At 35.8% G+C, this 17,485-nt stretch overlaps 1 protein-coding gene across 3 annotated transcripts in view; it reads left to right on the top strand.

The window, feature by feature from the left end:
- The window catches only part of LOC105837291 (zwei Ig domain protein zig-8), a 296,303-nt gene that overhangs the window by 106,240 nt on the left and 172,578 nt on the right, over window positions 1-17,485 (top strand). Inside the window, exon 2 of one of the 3 annotated variants that reach the window (XM_036285009.1) lies at window positions 2,004-2,033. The exons of the other annotated variants lie outside the window; for them this stretch is intronic. Within the exon in view, the coding sequence (XP_036140902.1) occupies window positions 2,017-2,033 (17 nt within the window). The 5' untranslated portion in view covers window positions 2,004-2,016. The remainder of the gene's footprint in view (window positions 1-2,003; window positions 2,034-17,485) is intronic. 3 annotated transcript variants of the gene reach the window in all.

The raw sequence follows: 17,485 nt of genomic DNA, 5'->3' as shown, positions 1-17,485 counted from the left end.
TCTCACATCTCGGACTTTACGGGCGCTTTGGCGAAGAGCTTAACGAAACCTCAAGCGCATTAGCGCAAAGTGTAAATCTCAGAAGGCGTAAAAAGAAGAAACGTCAAGAGAGTGGAAACCTTTCGGGGATATAAACACTGTAAAAATTCTCTGAGAGATGTCCTTTAATTTATTTAAGACAAAATTCATGATTATATTGAGAAAAACAATAACATGTATTTTAATTAGATCAATTACGTAGATTTGAATTATTCCAGATATTTATTATGCTTCAGAAAAGTGTTTATGTGTATATTTTAATAAAATGTTAATATTTAAAAATAATACTGATTCATATACATTTTTTAGATAATTGGGATTTGAAGCAGAAAAATATAAATTAAATTTTCTGATTAAAAATTAAAGTTATTTCTAGGTCGTAGTTTATTTTTTTATTAAACTATTGTTGATTTGTAGATTTCAAAAATACTTACATTTATTTCGAAGTAAAGTATTAATTTTGGTTGGGCGCAAATTTTATTTTTACTCAAAGAATATATTGCATTATATACATTTTTCTTTAAGTAAAAATAAAACGCTGTAATATAAAAATTATGTATATCTTTAAAAACTTATTAAATTGCTATTGATCAAGATTAGCGATGATTAATAATAATATATTGCTATTTTATGAAAATTATAACGATGTAACACATTAACATTGCTATCGACTCAGATTATTTGTAGAAATTATTTAATGTTATGTAACTTTCCATGTATTTCATGAAACGTCGTAATATTGAGGGAAAAATAGAAAACAATATGATTTATATTAAATAATTGCATATTTATGTGTTGTATTTACAGAGCTGTTGAATACAGACACTATTTAAATATAATAATTATTTTGTGTATTAAATACATTTAGATCAATCAATATCGAAAATTAATATATTGATCGATGTCACGATATTGTTAGTTTTTATTAAGTTTTATTATGCAGGTGTTATATAATTTATTACTTTGTACCGAAATACATGTATAATTACGACACAATAATAAATGATGACATGCTTCCAACATGATTAATCAAGAGATGTAAATTGAAATATTATAAAATTAGTAAACAAAATTATTGAACGACAACTGTATGGCCCAACATTCACCGTGTGTAATGACATTCTTCTAACATAATTTCCGCGAGATAAAATATGAAAGGAAATTAAAAAACATGTTTTATTTGATTATTCGTAGCACGTTACAAACTGAGCGCGTTTTAACATGATCAAACTTTGATTATGCCACTCTCGAAAGGAAGTTGAGCAGGACTTACACAACTAATCTCAGTTCGACGAGGACCGTCCGACAAACTTTTTACGGTAAAAGCCCTTTTTTCTTTTCCGTAACACATACATACGGGAAGTCTTGGAGAACTGTTGTAACTCGAGATTTTTGTTACATCAAGACGATGAATGACGCTAATACTTAGCGAGATAACGAAGAATTCTACTCAGGCATACATAGTAAAATCCAAAAGTTTTCGATTCAAGAATGTAAAAAGGATAATAAAATAAAGCAATCGTTTTTATTTTTTAACGTAACCACTTTTTATTTTTATATATTTTTTAGAACGAGTGAATTTATTTTTTTAAATCACTAAAGAATATTATTTTAGGGTCATGAGACATTTGTTATAAGGCATATTACTTACAAACATTTCGAAACTCTCTTTTTCAAGGTGCATTGTAACATTTAATTATACATTCTATGTAACTTCTCTTATTCTTTTTGAACTTGAACGTATTATCATATGAATGTATATTTTAATTTTTTTATTTAACTTTTTATTTAGCTATGCACGTTTTGATTTATGCAAAGTTAAACAATGACATGATATTTTGCTAATGTAGTCCCTAATAGCTTCTTTTTTTTAAATTTTCCATATTGAAGTAGTTATTCGATAGTTGATCGTAGTTTTATTGCTAATCTATACAGTTTACATTACATGTATTCTAAATTTTCAGTATTGCAGTCCATATGCGGAAGGCTTATGTGTACGTATATACATCAGTATTATATGTATATATTCTGCAATATTTTTTCTTGAGTTGCATGAATTAACGGGTTATTTGGGGATTAAAGAAATGAACAAAAAAATCGAAACCATTAGTTTGAAAGCTTATAAATAATTTATAATTGTCATATTTTTTTGCAAGGTGAGGGCTCGACAAGAGTCGTCATATAGTGTTGCTACATTATGATGTCCGATTTGAAGAAAATTTACCAGAGATAAAGAAATGATTTTCATAATACTAAACCATTTTAAGGACAAAAATTTAGAATTTTTTTAGTAGTGTAGAAAAATTAATCCATTGTTTTAAAAATTGAAATATAAAGAGTAATTTTATTTAAAAAATGAAAAAGGTTTTATTTTATTATTTCTTTTATATCTTTAAATGTAAAAAATTCTTTTTATATCCAGAATTTTTGGGATTTTATTACGTATATCTCTTTATTCATTTATTGAAAAATTTAATACTTTTAAGAGAATAAATGAGATAACGAGAGAATTGATAAAAATCCATAATAAATTTCATAATAGTTTAATCTTTTCCATCTCCGAATTTTATTGCACCTGGAAAGATTTTTTCATACCATATCTGTACATCATATATAAGTATGAATACAAGTTTATAGATGACACAATTTCCATAATGTATAAGAATGATGTATGGAGAATGATTATGATGCATTATAGCGCACTATTATGGGGGTGTGGGACTTAAGTATTATTTCTTCTTTCTAAAATGTATTGTAAATTACAGTGCAGTATAGTTATATCTGTATAATAATAATTTTTGTTGCAATAACCGCCAAACTGGAGACTAAGAAAAAAAAATTCATGATAGAAAAATTGAAATGTTTAATGGTCACAAAATTTGAAACTTGTTGCCATCGAATCAGCGTGTTACTTAATCTTCTGCTAATAGTTTCTTGATCTCGAGTGGTTTCGTTTAAATCTTGCTGTCGACTCGCCTTTGCCGGGGACGACGGAAGGAAATAAAGGCGAGCATCGCCAAACGCGATATCGGTGGAACAGCGGTTGTATCGCGCGTGACTCCGCATGTTTAAGTGGCATTACCGTCGTATATATACGTTCGTACGTGTTCCAACAGATTGCGAGTGTCGACTTGCGGATAGAAGAGCGTGTTTGCGAGCACGGTAACGGCCGCGCGAAAAGAAGATGGAAGACTTGCGCGCACGTTATATTCCCTCGCCAACTTGCCACATTCGACGTGAAAACAATCTTCTTCTTTCTCGCTCACATGACATGTTCCGCAAAGTCATAGTTTATTCTATCTAGAAAGGAAATTTAAGGCTCTAGTCGGTCGCAAAGACAATTTTAACCGTGAAGTCACGCAGCAGTGTATTAGATATATTAATAAAAACAAACATTTGTGACGCAAATACACTTTTTATACATATTTATTTTTATCGTATTTATTTTGGATAAACATGGAATGTGTTCTGATATGGAATTGAAAATTTTCTTATTCTGTCTTGAATGAAATATTTGACTTTTTAAATATCAAGTTTTTTATTTAAAACTTTTGCATACAGTTATATTTTCGTAGGTTTCTAAAATTTCATGTTTTAACAAGTTTGTGAAGCAATGTTAATATTTGGAGAAATTAAATTAAAATGTTACTTTACGATGGTAAAGTAAAGAATATTGTAAGAATACTTCGTAGAGTAAACTCAAAATTTAATAAATTGTTTTAAAGAGAAAAAGAAATAGATATTATTTCAACATTATAATCAAAGAAAGACTTAAAAAATATTTACTTATTTTTCTGCTTCAAAAACTTTTTTAAGATATTATCTATCACATAAGAAATTAATACTTGCAAATTAGATGTACAGTAATTGGAAAAAGTCGGATATGCAAAATTGATTTATGCGTAACAGACAATTTTATCTCGACACACGCACGCACACACACATTTTTATGTTTTTTTTTCTTGTAATTTTATTAAAAACTCTGATATCTGTTTTCGATAAATCGCAATATAGGAACAAAATAAGTAATTTTATATAAAAATAAGTTATTTTAGATTGTATATATTTTTTCGATGTATCGCGTAAAATAACAAACACTGAGTTTTGCTTAATAATTTTAAAGACGAAAGAAAAAGAATAAGCACACAAAATATTGCCTCTGTCATGCTCCGATTTCACCTTCCAGCGCTAGTAAAGTACAATTAGACCTATAAAGTTTACTGAAAAGCAGGCGAGGCAAAAAGCCAAGGTAGGTCTGGCACACTTTTCTTATCGGATCCGCGAGATCGTCCGCGAGATGCAGTTTAACCCTGGAAGTAGCGCAAGCATCGTATACACGACCTCGCTGCAAGGCGCTCGGTAGTTACGACGTTTACCACTTTCAGGCTTAATGCATTCGGCGTTATAATATGTAATCTCAAGGTGCTGCACATGCATGAAAAAGACGGTGATATACGGAGTGCTTTCTCTCTCTCTCTCTCTCATATATCCGTGTGATCTCGTGTCCGCACCTTGCAGCTCGCGTTGATACGCACGTGCACACGTGGAGTCTCTATTAAACGCGTCGCCGCCAGGCCCCGTCGCTATCCTTAGAGAGGTAGCTGCTCCAGTAGCTGCGAGCGACGCTGAAACATCCATGTCGGATTATCCCGTCCGTTTCTACCGTGATACCCAAATCGGATTAGCGACGTCAGAGGAGATGTTATTAACTTGACCCGCCACTATAACTAATTTCGCGCGCGTCTGATCACTCGCAACGAGATCCGTCGATTAGATACTCCTTGGCTCGCGCTCGCCCCGATTCCATCTTAATCATATGTATATACTGCATTTACAGATCGCGGAGCGATACGAAACTGTGTGTCGTGCATTAAGTTGTGTCACGCGCGCGGCATTAAGCGATCCGGTCGTTTTTCCGCGCGTTTTATTGCGCGTTAATCAGCGAACCGAATAGTTCGTGTCGGCGCGCTCCGTGGAATATTCGCGTGCGCGCAGATATTTACGTTGCGCCGGCGTATTTTGCATCCGACGTGTCCCGCTTACGAGAGCACGGAGAGAGAGAAAGAGAGAGAGAGAGAGGGAGGGAGAGCAAAAGTTTGGAGAGCCGCACAAATTCGCAGCTAATGTCGAATGTCGTGGAAATCGTTTAAAATATAAATTAAAAGTCACGCCCCCGCGAACGCGAAAACGCGGAGAGTTCCGCCGCATCTCCGGAGCTTGCGCGAATATACCAACCGTCGCTGCGTATCCAGAAATCCTGAAAAGCAGCTTAGCCTGTCGATATTTTCCAGGATCACGTAACTACAACTCAACCTTTAATCTCCCAGGGGTGACAAAGGTTATGCCTGCGGCGACCTCGCGAGCTTTTGCTCGCGATCCAATGCATACGTAAGGAGCTTCGTCAGATGAATGCAACCTTGGTTACTTTCCCAGGCATCTCTTCATTCGGAATGTCTGACAGCTTCTCCTTTAAATAAATTTTCCCGCTCGGCTGAACGGGCGCCAGCTATGTTACAAATTACTCCGCCCGTTACATATTTATGAAGAATACGCCGTCGCATTTATCATGGCATCTACAAGTATCCGGCTCTATACGCGAGTAACTCGCGCGCGTATACGCTCGCGCGTCACATATGCTAACTACTTTTCTCTTATCCGCGATCACCGTCGTAACATACTTTTAATATCGTAAGCGTGTCGTATTTTATTTATCCTAAAAGATTATATCTTTTACGACGTACCGTTTCTACGGCGGGCGTTCCACGTTTTCTACTCAGCAATAGCTGCTGGCAATAGTGCTTTGGTATTAGAGTCGTATCGGCTTCGCGTAGCGAGATAGGAGTATATCGATTCGCGGTTAGCGTTAATTTTATGCAAGAACGAAGATGACATCGTAGTTGCGCTCCCGGGAGCTTCGTCGATCCAATGCATACGTAAGAAGCGTCACCAAACGGGCGCAAGCACGGTATGCCCCCCACGGCAAACGCTCCCCGCAGGCCCATTTATCGATTCCATGCCAACGGAAAGCTTTCCATTAGCGGCGTACCAAGGCGTTCCTCCCGTACGTGCTGTACACGTTGCGACGATGTGCATTTACTCTACTCCGTTCGTACCTCGGAGAGCTCTGCCTATTGTAGCCGGCCAATCGCTATCGCGGAATCGCGATACAAACGCGTATCCGGGCACTTACTTACCCCGCTGTTGCTGTTGTTGCTGCTGTTGCTGCTGCTGCTGCTGCTGCCTTGTTGCATGCAGCGCGATGTTCACGTCCATTATGCGTGATATGCCGAAACGACAAATCGATAACGCCGGCGTGCACGCATACGCGTAACATGCGGAACTCGCGCGCGTTTCCCATTTTATCGGTCCGTACGCGCGTGTATGTGTGCTATGCGTGCATGTTGGGACGGCGGCGACTGACAAAAAGTCGCGCGCCGTTTGTTCCGCATGCGCTTTGCCGACAGGTTCGGTTTATGTCAATCGCGTTATTGCGCGTCTATCAACGGGAATTTATTTCAATCGAGGAGACATATCGCGAAGCGAGATAAAGTCGCGGAATAAAAATTAAATGGCAAAGGGCAGAGAACGAGCGCGCGTGCGCGCGAATCTGCACGTGAATCTGTCTGGTCGAATTTTTAAAATATTTCCTTGTTCGTGGCGTTTCCGCCATTGGATATTGAAAATTAATCAAAAACATACCATGGAACGTGTGTGTGTTGTGCTAGGAAATCATGCAACTTTGTTAACTTATATTCCTGTCCGCGAAGAACAAGAGTCTGCGGCGGTTTGCGAATACGTTTATTTTACGGAAATAAAATGGATTAATATACATCATCCCGATAGACTAACAGCGTGTGTCAAGTTAAACGGATGAACTAAAACTCCGGGGAAACGCAAGAACTATTATAATGTTACAGCGCTATTATACTTTGTCTTCCGAGCAACTTCAAACGCTCGGGTTTCACAGAGCGGAAATGTACGTTCCATTAGCAGTTTACGATTTTAGTAAATAATGTACGCATACGTATTTATTTCGGCGAAATGTCCGACGAGTTCCAATCGTGTCGCCCGTATGCGCTGCGATTCACATAAATCTATTAAGCTAGAGTTAGAGGAAAGTATCGTAGAGAAATGTCGCAATGCCAAATCGTACGCGCGCGCGCACGCGTACCCAAGTAAAAAGGATCACGAAAACGCGCGCGATGTGAGAAACGCGTTTTCACTTCTCCCGACTCGGAAAATAATAGCGGTGCAATGGACTTTATTGCCCTAGGCGCTACACCATGCAATAAAATGGGATACGCACTTTTCTCCCCTCTTGCCTCCCGCGTTGCAGCATATAATGTGTCGCGCATATAAAATGGTTGACACGAAGGGCGTGAAATGCGTTGAAAATTTTGGAAATTCTGCCAAAGCCGCGTGTTCTTCCTGGCACATAAATCCCAATTATATTCCTTATTATTTTCATTTGTTATGGTATTTAATGGAAGTACAAAGCGTTTGCTCAGGAAAGAATTTATATATATATATATATATATATATATATATATATATATATATAAAGGATTTATATATAAAAAAATATAAATTTTCTCTTTTGACGTGACACAGATCGTTTATCGTGTGCTTGTTACGTTAAGTCCACGCGTATATTTTTTTCCGCAAAGGACATATATACATTTTCGCGTTTAAAGAGATATATAAATCCTTTCAAGGATTATTTTTACAGCAGCCTTTCCTGTGATATATGTGCCTATAAATAAATAAAAATATGCTCCATGTCTCGATACGCGTTCTTAAAAATGTAATTGCTTATTAATCATTTTTTCTCAATAATTACAATGTCAATATTTTGCGCTCGCAAAATGAAAAGATTATGCTAAATTAAACTTTTACAACGATATTGCATTTATGACGAACAATTGCTGGTTTTGAAGCATTGTAATATCTTCAAATTTTGCTGTGACATTGCAATATAAAGAAATGGAAAATTAAAATAAATGTATAAAACAAATTTAAAGAAACTATATATTAAAAAAAATACTTTTTATAATAATTATAATACGTATTTTAATTTTACTTTGAATATATTTCATGAAATTAAAACTACTTTTTTTGCAAAATATTAGTTTCTCAAACAAATTCTAATATTATTGCTTTTGGTATTTTTAATTTATTAAGTTCATAATGTGTTTCTTGAAGGACAAGAAATAAAGTTTTAAAAAACTCAGAACTTGGTTTATTCCTTCATTGCTTATATCTTCGGGAGAGAATTCCGCTATTTTTTAATGTTCATAAAGAAACAATATGATATTACATTGTAGACATGAAAGAAAGAAATAATTTATGAAAAAGCTTTATTTTATAAAAACACATTTAATACGTATTTTAATTCCACGCTGAATATATTTCGGAGTTAAAACAACATATTTTCTAAAAAATAATCCGATATGTTGATTTTCCATCTTCAATTTATTCGCGATATTTCCAGAGTGACGTATACACACGGACGCTACGTACAAATATTTATGCGCGATTATTAGCAAGCACATTTTCTCTTCGTGTGACATACACACATACGCGTTAGATTTCGTTTGCGATAGAATCAATGAAGGGATTGTGCATCGCGAGGAACAGCATGAGATACGACATGTGTATGTATAAAGGGACGAAGGAGGACGGCAACTCGTGCACAAAGAAAGGTGTGCGAGCGAAAAGAAGGTAGGAGGAAGGAAATATAGAAAGAAATAAAGAAGCGAGTGGGAGATAAGACGAATCTCCGCGCGAAAGCGAGAGAATTATAAGGAGGCGACCGAGGCGAAAGGGAGGCGGAAGGAAGTCAGCATGAAAAGTGTGCCGACTTTTATTACTCATTCGCATCCGTGTACGTACATTCGCGCGTGTATGTAGTTTTCGCGTATATTTTCGCTAACGCCGGACCCCTGCCTCTGTGCGCGGGGGCTGAGCCGCTTGCTGCACACACCATCCATCCCTACCCCTTTTATATCGTCGAAAATAAGGTGCACGGTCTATCAAGCGGCTGTCGCGACCATTGCCGGCAAGGCAAACACGCCCCGCCTTTTTTCTATCCCTCTCGCGAATAAATAATCCGTGTGTATATGCGTTGCGTCAAATTAAGTGTTTATTATCCCCTCACGGTGGTGGCGATAAATTCCTCGAGAGGCTGCTGTTAGTGCTTTTCTCGAGGAAGATTCGTGCGCCACTCTCACAACGAACGTATACGTGTTTACGGAAGACTAACGGGTGTGTGTACTCGTACTCGCGCCTTGTGCGAATTTTCTCCAATGAATTTCGCAAAGCTCATATTTTTAATCTTTAACCAGGTGCGCCGTGGATCATGCTGAGCTCTTTCATTTTTCACTTGTACTTCTTTCTTGATATAACACATGCTTCTTCCGATTACATATTCATACTCTTTTGCTCATTATCTTTATATAATTTATAACTCTGCACATTTATAGAAAAATATATTTTTATAATTTCTTTTTTGCTTAGAAGAAGAAATGGAAATAACAGACATAAATAATAAGTGTGAGGAGTAGTTGCGGAATGCAATTTTGATTCAAGTTTATTTTTAAACGTAGAACATGCTAAATATATTGCCACGAAAATATCCAACTTTCGAATTTTGTAGATTGTTTTCAACAAAGACGATACACTTTGTACAGATACGACGCGCATTCTCTTTCCGGCATACGTTACGTACAAAATCTCCGATGCGATTTTTGCAGCTCTCCTCCATTTCACCATCCCCTTCCCCAGTAGCGAATCGTCAATTCTATCCGATGCAGTCGCACATTGCGCTTTAAAATTCACGCGTCAACGGTCGATATCGCGATGACACAGATATCTCGCCCAATAAGAGGAGGCTGCATACAGGAGATTCTACTACCCATCCGCGCGGACATCGATCCATTTCCGTGACATTTCTACGGTATATGATTTCAGCCTTACAACCGGATATCCGTTTCTCCATTACTCCTACCGAAGGACGTTTCGTGAGCCGAATTCGGCTATATTTATGTCTTGTCTTAACGAGATAATGCGCTGTTAATGAAGCAATTTATCTATAAAATTTGGAGCTTTTATAATGAAAATTTTGTACTCTCGAGCTTCCATTTAAAATGCATATTCCTACGTTTCAATATATTCATTGTTATTTCGAAATCAGAGCAATTAAAATCATTAAAAAGAAAGGAAAGGGGTATGCATAAAACATTTATTATCAATTTACAAAATGATATTGGTCCTTGTAATTCCGTAATATCTAAAAAATTTGCTAAATAAAATTTAATTTTAATGCGAAATACAAGACGGGCTGCGAGAGAAAATAATATTCTATACATTTTTTTAATTTGCATCACCTTCTTTTGCAAATCAAAATGCGTAGTTTTCAGTTCAACGTACTTGTATTGCATTAGCGATATCTACAACTTTCGAATGCTGCCATGTCGAGGACATAATATCTATGTGTGATATCGCGCAGGAATTCTCCTTTGCATTACGTCGCGATACGTTCGACCTAATTTTGTTCTATTAATTAGCACTCCAGAACCGCGATTTCCACTCGAAAGCCAGGAAGCCGCGTGACGCTTCCGAGAGCGCTTCGTAGTGCATAATTAACGGAGGGAACCTTCCCTCACGGGTGCGTTCTCGGAAAGAGAAACGCGCGGCTTTTGAAGTAACTCTCGCACATCTCGGTGACGATTGATTTTTTTTTCTTTTTTTTAAGGTTTGCCGATACACGAGCGTAATTTTAATTCAATCTCCTGCGCCGCGCTTTACCCACAGAGATGGTAGGCTGACAGTAGTAAAAGTGACAGATTTTTCCGACCGCGCACCTGCTGCGTTTCACCGCTGAAGGATTTGTAGAATCGCTTTGATAGGCGCGCGATTCTTCCATTTCCGTCAATCCGATTGTTCCGCTCAACGTTCGTTCCGCGTTCTCAACGTTTTGCGCATATGCACACTCTGATAAATAGGCGGATGTGCAAAGCGCTCAGGTGATACAGACCTGTAAACCAGAATTGGCTTAATAGAATAAATCTATTATGTCATTCTCTATGTACGCGCGCGCTCGCTTGTGTTTCCGTAGAAATAACGTAGCGTTTCAAATTGAATAGAAAAATTTATATTTCTTTGAAACGCATATGGAAATTTAAAATCTTTTTTTGACTTTTTGATCTAATTTTATTTTATTTTATTTTATTCTTTTCTACGATTTTCACCACTCCCTCGAGAAATTTTATCTGGTTTTGTTGATAAACTAAATATAATATATTATATCTTTGTATAACATCTTTTTATCGTGGGGTTAGAACAGTCTTTTAAAATATAATAGAGTCTTATTTAGATCGTTTGGAGCCTTCGTGTGTCTTTATGCCTCTCATGAATTTTTTGCATCCTGTTCTTGCTGATTTCACATGCGCTTAATTCCTTTATTATGCAATCTGGCCTGTCATTTAAATGATTGCAATAGATGGGATCTTACCCTGTAATATAGAACGCAGACAATTTGCATGTCGAGAAGTCAGGCGGCTTTATAAACCCGCCCGCATTGTAATTCTCAGCGTAATGCCTTGAACCTGCAGATGTACTTGATGTAAGTGGAATGCAACAGTGCGTATCACGCGCGGAGTACTCATTCCACGAATCATCATTCCATTCACCGGTGTTCGACTTGCGGAAGTTACGTTTGGAATTTCTACGTGGAACCAGAATGCACTCTAGTGAAGTTCGTTAAGGACGCTGCATTTGACTCGTATTTGTTAGAAAATGATATTGATTCGAGCAGAGTTATATTTTTACGCATCTTTAACTGCAATAGTTAAAATATTATAAATGAGCAAGGGAATAAAGCGTAATGAGAAAGTTTAATAAATTAAACGGCTTGCATACTTATTTGTCCGTATTATTATTTTTTATATAACAGCAGAGAGAGGGAGAGAGAGAGAGAGAGAGGGAAAGAATGTTATATCGAAGTTTTACGCGAAAGTATTAACATAATATTACCAATAAATATTACCAATAAAAGGTGATTGAATAAAAAAAGATCTTTTCTCACGAATGCATCAAGATAAGATTTACAGATGTTAGTGAGATTTCAACAAAAAATTTTCGTTGATTCTATAATGAAATATCAAATTATTCGAGACTGAAATTACGTTTTTATACGTATTATCGACTGCATTATTACATAGCAGGCATACCACATGCACTGGCATGGCACTCGTCTCTTTGGAGCGCTGGTATGGCGATTATGCCTATGTATATGTATATACGTGTAACATACCAAAAGATAACGGTATTTGGGTCATTTATGGAAATTTTGATAGAAAATGAATGCAAGTATCTTATCAGCTATTCATATTGCTCTCTTGTTGCGAAATTACGTGGAGAGCTCGTGTCGCAAGAAATTCCGAACTGTCGACCCCAATTTTCTAAGATAAACATTGTAAATCAGGGGCGACGTTAAACACTTGTAATACTATTCGCATACGCACACGTGCACGCGCATATGTAGGTGGTGATAATGATAATTTTCAAAATGTGTAATAACAGAAAAAAACACAATTATAAATCTCTTAAAGTTATAAATTACACGCGTTGACATTAAAGAGGTGTAAAATTAATATTTGAGTAAATTTCAAATTATTTTGTAAAACAGAATTTAATATAATATGTATATGTATGAAATATGTACAGAATCGTGAATTTTAGCTCGATTGGCTAATAAATTTCGCTCAAAATTTTACTTTAACTATGTATATTTGCACGTATAATAATAATAATAATACTAAATTTTCAGATGAGCAAACTTACGCGTAACAAAACTTGCACAAACTCCTCGTGATAATTGGTTGTCTCTTCATCGATTTGTCCTGGATTTTGTTATATATGAATGTGTCAATGCGCACTGGGCGCATGCGGGAATGAAATTGTTTTAATGAAATTGTCAAATTTGATCAGCGCTACGTCGGTGTTTATCCGTATGCTAGTTACTGCTGAATTACCGCGAGCGGGGTGTTCGGTTAAATCGGTCATATCCTTCCGTGACCACAGCGAGACGGTGCGCCACATTTCCGGATGCGGAATTATATTGAACACATGGCGTACAACGGCAGGACGTGCCTCCGTGAAAAACCATCCCTTTGTCGGGAAATCACTTGCTTCCTGGCGAGCACGCGTAGCATTTATCGGGAACTGTCAGCCCGAACCATCGAACCCGTGGCAAAACGCCGTAACGCTGCCGCACAACGGGTTCAAGATTAGTTTAACCCTTTGATCGTCGCGTTAATTCTGCCGGGACAACGTCGCGTCTCTATCGCGCGGATGTAGGCGCAGGTGTGCATCTTTGAGAGCGTGCTAAACGCTCCGCTTGTTATCACTTTATCCCTGAAACTTGTCGCAAAATCTGCTATATTTCGACATAACTCGAAGAGCGGAATATAAGCGATGCAAATTTATCATCTATTTAAAGATTTTAAAGATCTAAGGATTTAAAACATCGAGAAAAATGTTTTAGTTATAAAAACAAAAATTTGTTTGCTACTCGATGATTTGATACAGAAACAGATCTATAAACTGCTGTTGCAAATTATTTCTCGTCATTCATCATTTTAACAAATCATACATTGTTTGCAATACAAATAGCAGTTCTAGTTTCTTTCTATTTGTTGGATATACATCATTAATAAATCTATCTAAATATCAGTAACACCAACAAATATAACGAAAAACATTATAACAGATTAACAGCATTTGTCTCTATTATGAAAGTGTGTTCTTTTGTCGCTAAAAACAAATCAAAAGTTGCAAATCACATTTGCTTCCGCTACGGATATTATTTGCAGTCACTGTACAAATCAAATTTCTTGCAGATATTGGTGTCTTGTGAAATTAAAAGTATTTTTCTCAGTGAAAGATTAACTGATATCTGCAATCATCTATTCTAAGGAGAGTAAATAGAGTGTCTGCTTTTATATATTAGTAAACTGATCATTTCTTTCGAGCAAAAATAGAACAATTATTGTATTCAAATGACAGATATGCCATTATTGTCTATTAACTGTTTATTTTTTATTTACTTAATAGTTTTACTATATCTTTTGAATTATATTAATTGACAATTTATCTACATTGTACATTTAATAAGGCTTGATTTTTAATTTGTAAATCGTCAAATCATAATATTGAAATTCTTATTCTTCTTTATATGAAACATACAAAATTCTTTATGCAATTAAAAATCAATTTTTTTAATACATTGAGATATAAGCAGCACTTTTAAATTATAAGCAATTAAAAAGTGTAGCACATTTTTTACAGACTTAACCTTAATATTATAAAAGAAAGAGATACGAGTAGATAATAAAACTTTATTCTTTGCTTAATTTTAGTACCGAATTTTAATTTGAGATTTTGCCTTTGAAATATTTAATGATAAAAATTATAAAATAAAAGTGGAAAGAAATCGATACTTTTACATTAACGTGTACATAGATAATTGATGCTTGTTGGCATTTTGCTAACAATATAACAACTGGTTTCAACTTTCTTAAAGAATCCGTAGCTAAAATTCTTATATAATTGAATGCAAAATACTTTAAAATACATTAATATTTAACAACAATCTAGGAATTATACGATATAAATTTAAAAAGAAATTTTATTATTTTAAACATGTATATTGTATATATATATAGATTTGTATTTGTTAAATTTAACTGATTTATACAATTTACGAAGTGTCTTGATTAAATAACGAATTTAATTAAAGCATTTCCGAATGACGAATTTGAATATTGAATGTTGCTCACATGATATTTTATCGGACTATGCATTTTTTAGAATTGTTTTTATTCGAAGGTTAATGAGTAAGGGTAACCAGAGCGCTCACCTCGCTCACGAATTCCGTCTTCGTAGCTGCGATGATGTAGATGTCGCTTTTTTTGTCGAAGGGCGAAGGGCATCGCATGGAATTAATTAAATAAATGATAGGCATCGGCGTTCATTGGAACGGTATAATGGCGCAATCGACGACAGGAAGGAAAAAAGGTATAGAGTAAGGAACGTGGGAAGGTTTCCCTCTAAGAAAATCTCCCTCGTTTTTACGCAGCCATTTTGTCACTTCAATTCCCCATTCACGAGTCTCTTATCATCTAATAATATATTATCAACTAATACAATATATTGTTATGCGATGTTAAATATCAGATATATTGCGATGGGGAAACTGAAACTACATTGATTACTGATGTACAATGTGTAAAAATACGATAATATTTAATGAACATAATAATTCATACGAATATAATAATTCATAACGGATATCGTGCGATAAGTTTTTTATACTTTTTTAAAGCTATGAAACGATATTTCTCTGGCATTTAGTGTGTTTCGAAACTTTTCTACTGCAATAATTAGGAGTTATGACAAGGATGAACGGGAGCTAAAAAATTCATGAAAATGAATACGAAGGGTTTCACCTACTTTTAACTTTTAATGTGCTCCGTATCGGCATACCATCCATATTTCTCGGAAAGAAATTAAATTCTGTGGCGTAAATTTAACAAAAGTGCTGAATTCCCAGATAGTTGGTACGGGAATATGTTAAATATATCGTAATATCCGTGCATTCTTTTTGCTTTTAATTTCATAACGTCACCTTTCGTCGGCGAGACGACATTAATTTTCCCCCTTCAAATTTTCCTTTTTACTTACGTTGCATCATGGTGTTGAATCCTGAAAAGGAAATTTGACGTTATCTCGAGGGAATCGTCGATCATTTGTAATCGTCTCGACGAGCGAGATGTTAAAGCGCCACGCGCTATTGGTCTTTAATTTCACGATTATCCGTTCGACTGCGATCTGAATCAGAGACGCTCTCTTAGTCTTTCCAACTTTCTTTCAGCTCCTCCTTCTGCCTCTGTCTCCCCCGTTTTCTTTCTCTTGTGTTTCTCCTGCGCGCCACTCATTATCGTAATAGAGAATAATTTCTTAGAGCTCGGCGATGGCTGCAAGACCGATCCGCCCGCGAGATTGAGGTCGCCTCGAATCGAATACAAAGATGGAAAGGGAACAGAGAATGAAGGCAAAGGAAAAGGTATTCCGCGGAAATTGAGGAATAACGATCCCCGCGGACGGAAGGGACGAGAAAAATATTTCGTTACCTCTTCTTGGATTTCCCAGGGTTCCTTCGTATTTTTAGATCGACATCTATTAGTCGCGTTCTATCAGTCGCTTTATGCTTGTTCGCACGGCAATAATGCGATTTTAATTAATTGTTTCGAGAGAGCCTTTATATAACTCATGGACAATATTATTCTTCCGATTATGAAAAATATATTTATTCAAACGTATCCGATGCGCGCGTGTCTGATTAGCGAAGTGAAAGAGATTATTCTACATTATTTATCAACAGTATATAGTTATCAAAATATTTGGAAACAAATCTCTTATACATAAGAAAATATATTATCGACGAGGTATATAAAGTGAAACAATTATAATTATCCATTATTATCATGTGAACAAGTATAAGAAAATTGCTTAATAGATGTCTATCTAGAAAAGACAGAAATTTAATAAAGCAATTATTAAATAAACTTATCAGAAATATACAACGAGTTTGTTATACATATAAAGTAATTAAAAATGTACATACATGTGCATTGTATTCATACTATATTAATAAAAAAATGGCATTTTTTAAATAGAATGTTTATTTTATTTTACTTTTTTATTTCACAGCTATTTAGCAGTTTCTTGATTATTACTCTACATTTATTAAATAATCAGCTTAATTTATTACGGCTTTAATATTGCAAGGATTCTTCTGCTAAACATGGCGATATAAAAAAAATATTTTACGTGTTTATCTTTTCACGGAATGATTTATCGCGCTCTCCGATTAGCGATTTGTCGCTATTTACCAGGAATAATTAGTTTCACGTGTCGTCACCACGACATCGAAGAAGCAGCCTCTGGCTCGCGCACATTCGAGAAACTTTCTGTGCCCGTTATTCAATCCCCCGATGAGCACAATTAAGAGACTTTTCCGAGCTTAACTTCAAGCCGCAAGCTAGTCAAAGAGGCGTTTCGATCTGCCTTCAGCAAGTCTGTCTTTTGCTTCCCTCCCTTCTCTTCTTCCCCTACCTTCTCTTTCCCTTTCCCTTCTCACCCCTTCTGTCGCTCTTGCATCGGTCGTATCGCTCCCGTTTCTATACAACGTGCCCTTTCTAAAATTAGTATAATTAGCTACAATTCTGAGTGGAATTAAAGTTGGGGATAAGATTACTTCTGTTCTTCCTATCTCATCCCTAGAGCGTCGCGTAATGTTTCACTTTTTTCTTCTTCTCAGATCTGCGGCGTAATAAAAAGTAAGATAAAATATAATAAGGATTGTAAGAAACACAGTTAAGAA

The sequence above is a fragment of the Monomorium pharaonis genome, chromosome 3 (assembly GCF_013373865.1).
Source record: "Monomorium pharaonis isolate MP-MQ-018 chromosome 3, ASM1337386v2, whole genome shotgun sequence".
Taxonomy (NCBI): Eukaryota; Metazoa; Arthropoda; class Insecta; order Hymenoptera; family Formicidae; genus Monomorium; species Monomorium pharaonis.
Note: the sequence above shows the minus strand (reverse complement) of the source record. Positions and strands in the feature narration are given on the sequence as shown.